Genomic DNA, 10,153 nt, shown 5'->3' on the forward strand with positions numbered 1-10,153 from the left:
TAGTTTTGTTTTACAGCTGAACTAAAACATGTTCATCATTTCTATCATTACACATTTGCTGATTGTTGTTCTGTTGTAGAATACTTGTTCAGTGTGTATGAAGTAATATAAAAGATTGTGGTTCCTTTCCACGTACTCTTGTAGATATTCTGTGAAATGCACCTTTGTTTATTCTGATTCCAAAACCTGCTATAAAGACATAAAATGATACAACAGGGGAGAAGCTTTTCTTCTGTTGTGTGTGACAAAGAAGAAATTATCCATCCATACCCATCCACACTCTTAGTTGAAAATGTTTCTAGTTGGAAAAATAAATATGTCAGAGTTCAAAGTGGGAAAGTTTCAGATTTTTCACCAGCTCCAGACGGTGTCAAAATCCAACATGGCTCCTTTCCAATTATGGGACTGTAATAGACGGCGTATTCACACTTTTTTTTTTTTTTTGCCTGTGTGTTTATCTGATTAAGTCATTTATACTCCTAGAAAAGAGAGGTTTGAGCAGAGATATCAGAACAAAGGGAATTGAGGGAACAATTAGGACTAAATACATTTAGTTAATTCAAATTCAAAGTTGTGTATATCACTCATTGACATATAAATGGAGTATATTCCCATATTTATGCAGGATAGTTAACAGTGGAAAAAGGTACAGAGAAAAAAGAAAAAAATAAGAATGAATTTTTAGGTCCACTCCCACCATGCTGAATGATTCAGTCCCAAAAAAAGAAAGAAAGAAAAGAAAAACAGAAGGTAAATGGCCCTTTAAATCGTCATGGTGCTGGCATGCGCAGTAGCATATCCGAGTCAGACTTGATTACGTACACTTTGTGAGAACGTAAGTTTGGATTGGCTACAAATGCGGAAACAACAACGACTCCATACAGCTGGTTTTCTCTCAAAGGAAATATGACAGATTTTTAATATTTTGAATAACAACTTTTCGTTATTCAGGACATTCTGCAAAGCTGAAAATATTTATTTATTTTAAACGGGGAGTTAGAGTTTTCAGTTCGTCTTTCTGAGCTGTCAGGTGCTTGTTTCGCTTCGTCCGTTTTGGCAGCTGGTCGGAGTTCAGTATGGACGCCGACGGTTCGGTGTCGGACGAGTCCGGGAGGAGGCGGAGGGTGCACGGCATGCTGAAGCTTTACTACGGGCTAAACGAGGAGGGTAAGATCCCGGAGCAGCCACAGTCCCTGGATCCCTGCGACATCAACGGGCCGCATTTTGACCCGGAGCTCTACCTCAACAAGGTGCTTTCTTTTTAGCTTCTACTATCACGCAGTAGTAGTGTAAACATAAGTCGCTAAAGCCACTCATACATTTTCCAGCACTTTATATTTACATGTAAATACGTAGGATGACTTTGAGGTCTTGCTCTGGAAACACAAGTGTTCTGTATTAAAGGATGTTTATGCCCGTTATGCTTCTTAAACTGCAGCTGAGAAGAGAGTGCTCCCTTTCTGAGCTGATGGACCATGAGACCTGCATGGTGAAGCAGATCCGCTCTCTGGACAGTGACATGCAGACCCTGGTCTATGAAAACTATAACAAGTTCATATCTGCTACAGGTAAAGTAGATGATACAAATGTATCTGTAGCCCCTGAACTACTTCATGTTTTGTCACGTTACATCCACAAACTTCAATGTGTGCAATAGACCAACATAAAGCAGTGTAGCATTGTAAAGCGGAAGGATAATAACACAAGATTTCATCAATAGATTAAGTTTCAAGCCATGTTCTCAGTTTGCTTTAGGTCTGTACTTTGACTGGACCATTATAACACACAGACTCATCTAAACTATTAGCCTGCAACTTGCAGCTCCCCACACAGACTCATCTAATTTCAAAGTGGCTCTGTGAAATTGCACAATGACTCTTAATAATTTGATTAATATTGGAAAACCAACAATTAAAAAAAAAAAGAAATATAGCTAAAGCTACAGTGGATTTTAGCAGTTTTATAGTTATTTGCATGGAATAAATTCAGTATTAAATGTTCACAAGTACGGTATTAGTAAAACTAAAACAAAAAATCTCATTATGTTGGAAACTCTTTTTGTTTACGTTTTCCACAAATATCAAAAGCCCTAAAAAACCATTATTGGTGAATCCTGTTTTTGTAAATGTTTTATGTTTTTCTTTGTTTTTAAGCATAATGACAGAAATAACGTTTTTTTTTTAAATGATCACGAGTTTTCTATTGTAGATATTTATTAAACATTTTTAAGTTATCTTTTCACAAAAGACTATTTAACTCTTATGGCTCTAACGTTTTATTTAGCTCCACTGAGGGCCAACGTTAATTTCATTTTGTCACTCGTTCAGAAAGTACCTCATATTCATGGCACATGCAGTGAAATATTTAAATCATTTATTTCTTGTAATTTGATTATTGTGCAAATATAATGGACATTTTTAATTGTATGCATAATGAATCTATTTGAGTTTTTCTTTCTGATATGAGTGACCAAAAAATGCTGAACATTTTCCACAAATTTTTTGAGATGTATTTGTAGCACACTTTAATACAAATGATAGACTACTTTGTATTAATCTAACATACACATTTCAACAGATCACATTGAAGTTTTCAGTTGTAATGTGACATAATTTGTGAAGATTTAAGGAGACTGAAGACCTTTGCAAAGCATGTAGGTGAGGTATTTCCTCTTTTGTTAGACACCATCAGAAAAATGAAGAACGATTTCAAAAAGATGGAGGACGAAATGGATTGCCTGTCTGCGAACATGGCTGCCATCACTGACTTTAGCGCTTCCATCAGCGGCACGCTTCAGGACCAGCACGCACAGATAACCAAACTCTCTGGTATGATTCACTTTTTTAAAAAATTTTTTTTATTTACTTTTGTTTACCTTTGGGATGATTTTCTTAGTTATTTGTCCCATTATGTGTCTTGCCAGGGGTTCACACGCTACTGAGGAAACTTCAGTTTCTGTTCGAGTTGCCTGCCAGACTGAATAAGTGTCTGGAGCTGCAGGCCTACGCTCAGGCGGTGAGCTCCCACCGGCGCGCTCGCTGCGTGCTGCAGCAGTACAGCCACCTGCCCTCCTTCAAGGGCATTCAGGACGACTGCAACGCCATCATGGAGAAGCTGGCTCAGGAGCTTCGGCAGAAGTTCAGGTGGGAATCTGTTAAGATCAGGGGTGACCGATGAAGGAAACATGGCATAATCATTAATTACACGCTGTCCACGCATCCTTGAAAAGTCTTAAGTTCTTGTGTCTAAAATTAAAGCTTTAAAACATGTTAAATTGATCAAATAAGATAATCACAGGACTCATTTTTTGTTGTGCCAGGACTATTTAATATAGTTTTTTGGCTTGTGGTGCTTTTCATTCCGGAAAAAATCCGAGTTGTACGCAAACATCTTCATTGGTTGAGGCTAACCAGATGCTAATGTACCCTTGCTAGCTAGCTTTTTTGAGGCCATCTTGGGTACTTGCAAATTTATCAGCAGTTGACTCACCTCTGACTGACTTGTGCTGCCAAGTGTCAACCCATACAAGGCTGGGTGCCAAAAACTAAGCTTCGGACTATGGGGGTAAAAACTGTAGAGAGCCATATGCAATGAGAGAAGCACAAAGTTCAGAGTTCTTCTTATGCTTGTTTGTAATGCAGCAAGTTCCTCCAACCATCCCCTATATTTACATTTTTTTCTATATTAAATTTTATTCAAATTTCCAATAAATTAAATTTGAATTCCTGAAACCTGTAGATAGCATGAATTAGTAAATATGTCCACAGACATGTTTCTTTCATTCTTACTAAGCCTGAGTAAGTTGTTTAGTAAGGAAGAAAAGATTCAGTTAATTGATGTGGTAACCCAATTGAATAAGTGGGACTGAGAGCAAAAGCTTTTTTTTTTTAAGGTTAAAAAAACGATGCATCTTCTTCAACTATACAATTATGTCACATGACATCCATCTCCTTAAGATGCGTTGACATTGTTATGGCAAAACTTGGAAAAGCAGGCATGTGAATATGTTTGCAAGGCACCATGTATTGATTCTGTTTAACGGTATTTTGTGTGTGTGTTTATAGAGATGGTGGGACGAGCGCCAAAGACCTGTCGGAGTGTGTGGAGCTCCTGCTGCAGCTGGATGAGCCAGCAGAGGAGCTCTGTGATAAATTCCTGAGCCACGCAGGCTCTCGACTGGAGCTGGACCTTCAGGGGTTGGAAGCAGAGATCAAACCGTACCCGCCGACTCCAGCTCCGAAAGAGGCTGCAACACGCAGGTCATCCTCTTCTACAGCCGTAGGATCTCCGAGCGACAACAACTCCCCTAAGACGCTCTCTCTACCGTCTCCCACCCCAAACACCGACATTCTCGAATTCATAGACAGAGGCTGCAATGAATTTGTCAGCAGCTTATGTCTGGTTATTACTTCCTATCAAGAATTGTTCGTCAACCATGCTCAGACAGGCGAGCTGGCTTCGAAGAATATTCCTCAGATGGCAAACGGCAAGCTGCAGGCCTTCGTGGATGACTTGGCAGCTCGGTATTTCTCGCTTGTCGAGAGGAGGATACAAGAAGAGAAAGGCGTCGGCGATAACTCCCTCCTGGTCCGCGCTCTGGACCGCTTCCACCGCAGGCTGCAGGCCGTGGCCAAACTGCTGCCCGGCTCCGCTGTTCCAACCCGGGGGACGGAAATAGTGGTAAGAGCGGCAACGGAGCGAGTGAAGCAGTATCTCTCTGCTCTGCAGAGCTTCTACATGGACAGCCTGACAGATGTGAGGCAGGCCCTGGCAACGCCTCGACTCTCCGTGGCTGGAGGCGGCACGCATCTAGGAGGGCCTGCAGCTGGCAGGGACGCTCCCAGCAGCCTTCCAGAGCTTCTCTCATCTCTGTCAGCTTCTATTCTCAACCAGATCAAGTCGGTGTTGGCGTCAGTCCATCTCTTCACCGCCAAGGACATTACTTTCTCCAACAAGCCTTACTTTAAGGTAAATCTCCTTTGTTAAAAACATTTTTTTATGAGCTTTATTGATTTTTCCATCCTTCCTCAGAAAGCCACGCAGTATTGTATAACGGTATTGTATAATTTTTTTGTTTTTTGGCAAATTTTCCACAAAATTGGTCAAAAAACATTGGGTTTGAGTGACGCCAACTCTCACCTATGTCAGATCTGTGATCAACATGGCGAGTAACAAAAAGTCACATTTATGTTCTTATTTTATTTTTTTAATTATATATATTTTCTTTAATTATGTAAAGCACCTTGAAATGCCCTGCTGCTGAAATGTGCTATACAAATAAAATTTGATGGATTGATTTACTGACACAAGTATCGCAAAATTTCTTGCTGATATTTTGTAAGTTACCATTACAAAATCAAAAACAAATGCAAAATCTAGGAGGGACAGATCAGTTTGAATAGGTGTTTAATATTATTTAATTTTAAGAAGCAATTCCAACACAGTATCTTAACCGTTTTTGTAGATGTTTTATCAGTAAATTCCGGCACAATCGGCCGTTTGAGGTCATTCATGACGTAGACATTTCCCAAAATGAAAATGAGTTTGACACTCCTGTTCTAAACGAAGTTAAAAAAGTGAGTTTTTAATGAAAGCTTTTCTCTGTGCCGTCGCCGTAGGGGGAGTTCTGTAGCCAGGGAGTCCGTGAGAACCTGGTGGTGAACTTCATCAGGTTTGTGTGCCAGTCTTCTCGACAGTTTTGTGAAAGCGCCGGAGACAAAGGAGGATCCACGCCCCCGGCTCTCCTGCTGCTGCTGTCTCGCCTCTGCTTGGACTTTGAGACGTCCACCATCTCCTACATACTCACGCTCACAGACGAACAGTTTCTCGTCCAGGTATTGGAGAAATGTCAAATACAGCGCAATGCAGAATTTGGAAAAAACACACAGACGCGTGTCTGGCTGTAGCATGACGAACTGTAAACAAGTTTTTAAAATGACTCTGTTAAAAGACCGGCCGTCTTTTTCAGCATCAAAATCCCATAACACCAGTCACAACGTTATGTGGAGAAGCAAGAGAAGCGGCACAAAAACTCCTCAACCATTACGTCAAGGTATTTCACCATTACAAACAAAAATACAGAGTCAAGAGTGAAAATTCACGCCGTATCCAAGACGACACCTAGTTTTCTTTCTCTGTCCAGGTTCAGGGGCTGATCATCTCGCAGATGTTAAGAAAGAGTGTCGAAACTCGAGACTGGGTCAACACCATCGAGCCCAGGAACGTCCGAGCTGTGATGAAGAGAGTAGTGGAGGACACCACCTCCATCGACGTGCAGGTACGGCTTCGAACGACGGCTCGAGTCAAACTGCCTCTGTTCCTACCTGAATGTCATCCACGAATGTCCTGCCCCGCAGGTGGGCCTGCTGTATGAAGAGGGTGTGAGGAAGGCCCACAGCAGCGACTCGAGCAAAAGGACCTTTTCCGTCTACAGCAGCTCCAGGCAGCAGCCCCGTTACGCAGCCAGCTACACACCGAGGTGAAGCAGCTTTGTTTATGAAGCTCTGTTGCCTTGGTTGGCAGTTTGTGTTTATAACTCCTGATGCACAGATCAGAGGTGAGCTGTGTTTCCGCTACAAACATAGACAAAACTTTGTCGATATTCTGCTTAAAAAAAAAAAAAAAAAAAAGTTTCACAATTGCTGCATTGCCATTAAATAATGAGCTGGTTTATGTGATAAGTCGTTAAAAATCATGGCAGCGACAGATATAGACACCTTCATGAGTCTTCAGTGTCTTATTCTGGCGTTGGAGCGACAAGCCCGTTACACCTCAGAGCAGCTGCGTGTGTGTTTGGTGTTTTGGGGAAACTGTAGTCAGCGATTTGACAGAAGAGCTTTGAATTAAATACTAACGAATGACAAACTCGACTTTCAATGAGCTTCATTCTTTGGCAGTGTTAGTTGTTTCAGCATTGAATCTTTGTGGCACCACATGAGGCCATCTGCCTCGTGGCAGTTTGACAATGTGTCAATTCGTACATGCTTTGAAACGCTTAGTAACTTAGTCATATTCTACTGGAAAGACGTGTGGCTGCATTTCATGAGCCTTCTAGTCCCTTTGAGAATCAGACCAAAATAAGTAGTACAATGTGTTTTGATAGCTGTATCCAATTGAAATAAATTATGCAAGATTTTGGAATTTATATGATAATTTATGATTTAAAAAAATGCTGTGAACAAATCTGTTTAAATGGCAAAAAATGGAAGTGGGAGTGGACTAAATGGCGATGAGTCGGTGCAAAATTGGTGAAGAGGCTGATTGAACCAATCCCATTCAGAAACAGACTCATTTAAAACTGCATTTAAATCCTTTTTGTCATATTGAGATATTTGTTGGCAGAGATTGTGAGATATTCAGGGTTAGAGTTATATATATGTTAAGAGTTGAAGAAAAAGCATCTGAAATGTCGTCGCTGTTTATTTCTACTGAGGTGATTTTGTCATAGTTGCATTGTTCCTAAAAATTCTTTGAAGTGGAAACTATTTATTTCATTTGCTTTTCTCTAAATAAGTGGATTATTATTGTATAGCTATGATGTCTAGAATAGAAACAATAACTGATTGGTTACCTGTTGTTTTACCTGCAGCGCTCCCATGGATACCAATCTGCTGAGCAACATCCACAAGCTGTTTTCTGAAAGGATCGACATCTTTAGCTCAGTGGAGTTCAACAAGGTCAGTGCTGCTCTTCATTCAGTTGAATAAATATCTTTCGACGGCCTTAGAAGCGCCACGTGAGAATCTCCTCCACACTAAAGAAGCAGGACGTGATCCGGGCCCTGCAGGCTGTCTGCCTGTGGGAACGTGTGAATTGGAGCATGCTCAGCGACGCTGCTGGTTACATTTTCAAGTAGACTGCTTCGACTCTGGAGGCGCGGACGTGGGCGCACTTTAACATGCTAATGATGCCCCTCCATTTCCTCCTTCGCATCATTTTCTAGCGACTCAGGAAAGAAAACAAGAACATTTTTAAGGCTGTTCTGCACAACGTAGATTCTTGTCGTATTTATCTAACTAAAAACGTTATTCAGATTTAGTTGCTGTTTTCTCTCTGAGCCTGTGTAGAAGTCCCCCTTCTTTGTGTTTCTCGTTTCCAAGCTCTTGATTTAATGAACTGGGCTTTCAACCGCTGGCTGATATCTTCAGTTTCCTCGTCAGCACGTAGGAATTGTCCAGTGTGTGCTCAGCGTGGAGATCTGCTTCTTACAGAGCATGACTTTGCATTCACAGATGCTGTTCTTTGCTCTTGGGACGTTTGAATATTCCTCCAGTTGATTTGTTGTTAACTCACAGTAACGATTTCTGTCAGAAGTTTACAGCTACTCAACATTGGTATGCCACTTATGTTAATTTTGATCTTTAATTGATTTAATTTGAGGGGGGATTGATTATTACAGCTTCGATGCGTTTTTACAAAGAAGTGTCAGGCAAATTTACATTTACTGTGGATTTTCTCTGAGTTCCACTGTGACAAAATTATACAAACAGGATCAAATTAACATAAACACCCCCAGCAATATTTGAATAAATGGCTTTTAGCAAGTTACAGGAACAAAAACACATTCTTCTTGTAGCCATCAAGCAATGGCAGAGTTTGCATAAAATGGATGGATTCCTAGAACAAATAATCCATGAATTTCAATAAGGCTGACTTTAGAGCCATTCCAGAAGCTTGACATTAGTCGGCTTTATCTATTCCAAAACCAACTTTGAGATGTATTTGAGGGTTCATTTACACCAGCCCTGTTCAGTTCAATTTGATCCAACTCTAGTTCGTTTGCCTGGTTCGTTTAAGGAAGTGTGAATGCGTAATCGAACCCTGATGTGGACCAAAAACCTCCTAAAAACCCAGATGAAGATCGGTTGAAGTGAACCCTGGTGCGGTTTGAGTGCATACGTGAACGCCAAGTCTACCAGAGACCACTTCAAAAGCAGGAAGCGAACTTAAGTGCAGGGCATGCTGGGTAAATACAACCAAAACAAACGCATGACTGACACTAGCTGGAGATTTTTTTTTTTGTTTTTTTTTAACCAACAACAAAAGAAAAATCCTACAACTGATGCCACTTTATTTCTGTTAGGATTTTGTGAAGAAGGTTCAGAGGTTTGCAAGTTGTTTCCTTCAGTAGTTCTCGGTGCAGCGCCACCACAGGCGAGGCGAGGAACAGGTTTTTCAAAGGGTTTGGATTGTTTGACACAATGGAGCATGAAAGAGAACCACACCAGGTGAAAATGTAACAAATGTTGCAACTTTGGTTCCCAATCCAGCCGCCGGCTGGTACAAGTTTAAAACATGCAGGATAGTGGCTTTAGCAAGCTTAAAACATTGTTGTGGCTATGAGTTTGTTTTGCTGTCAGTGGCGTGACGGTTAATGTCCCCTGTCTCCCAGGTCTCCGTGATGACCGGAATCATCAAAATCAGCCTGAAGACGTTCCTGGAGTGTGTCCGCCTGCGCACTTTTGGGCGCTACGGCCTGCAGCAGATCCAAGTCGACTGCCACTACCTGCAGATGTACCTGTGGCGCTTCGTGTCAGACGAGAACCTCGTTCACTTCCTGCTAGATGAGATAGTGGGAAGCTCCGCCCACCGCTGCCTGGACCCCTCGCCGATGGAGCAGAGTGTTATTGAAGTGATCTGTGAGAGAGGTTGAGTTGTACCTCTGTTGCGTTGTTCGGGATCGTTTAGCCACTATTGGCACTAGTTTGGTGAATACTGTAAACATATCGTAGGAAAATAATCATCCGAATCTCTTGTTTATTACTACTCCCACAGTTCTTGGCTGGTATATTTCCAAGATTTACGAATCATGTTGTTTGTTGAGTTTACTTAGTTTCTTCTGTTAATCATTTACTATAAAATAAGAATGAAAAAACTTGGATTCAGTCTGAACACAGGGGAACTCTAGCACTCTGACCTTGAAGATAATATGAATGTGAATAGAAAACACTGATGACTAAAGCGCAAGGCTGTGTCCAGTGAAAGCTGCTCCATTAGTAAATCTCTTCAGGCTATTTGTGGACTTTTTTGTTTTCATCCATTAACTGTAAACTGCAGCACATCTTTGATTCCTGTCTGTTTTCTCTGTACATGTCTGCATAGAGAATGAACTAACCTGAATGTATGTCCAGAATAAACAAGTATGAGTTTAAAA

At 41.1% G+C, this 10,153-nt stretch overlaps 1 protein-coding gene across 1 annotated transcript; it reads left to right on the top strand.

The window, feature by feature from the left end:
- Positions 1 to 822: 822 nt before the first annotated feature.
- Positions 823 to 10,153, top strand: vps51 (VPS51 subunit of GARP complex). The gene is made up of 11 exons (XM_015058360.1): positions 823 to 1,250; positions 1,439 to 1,568; positions 2,682 to 2,828; positions 2,924 to 3,143; positions 4,065 to 4,968; positions 5,619 to 5,834; positions 5,969 to 6,052; positions 6,143 to 6,277; positions 6,357 to 6,478; positions 7,589 to 7,676; positions 9,392 to 10,153. The coding sequence occupies exons 1-11, from the start codon at positions 1,077 to 1,079 to the stop codon at positions 9,650 to 9,652; spliced, it is 2,481 nt and encodes an 826-aa protein (XP_014913846.1). The 5' UTR covers positions 823 to 1,076; the 3' UTR covers positions 9,653 to 10,153.

The sequence above is a fragment of the Poecilia latipinna genome, unplaced genomic scaffold (assembly GCF_001443285.1).
Source record: "Poecilia latipinna isolate Pla-1442-1.1 unplaced genomic scaffold, P_latipinna-1.0 Scaffold1536, whole genome shotgun sequence".
NCBI classification, from domain to species: domain Eukaryota; kingdom Metazoa; phylum Chordata; class Actinopteri; order Cyprinodontiformes; family Poeciliidae; genus Poecilia; species Poecilia latipinna.

What these genes read in the sequence shown, in the direction of transcription:
- vps51 (XM_015058360.1), top strand. Translation starts at nt 1,077, where the DNA reads ATGGACGCCGACGGTTCGGTGTCGGACGAGTCCGGGAGGAGGCGGAGG. An exon ending in GCAGCCAGCTACACACCGAG is followed by an intron (nt 6,479 to 7,588) that starts GTGAAGCAGCTT and finishes TTTTACCTGCAG; the next exon opens with CGCTCCCATGGATACCAATC. An exon ending in GCTCAGTGGAGTTCAACAAG is followed by an intron (nt 7,677 to 9,391) that starts GTCAGTGCTGCT and finishes CCTGTCTCCCAG; the next exon opens with GTCTCCGTGATGACCGGAAT.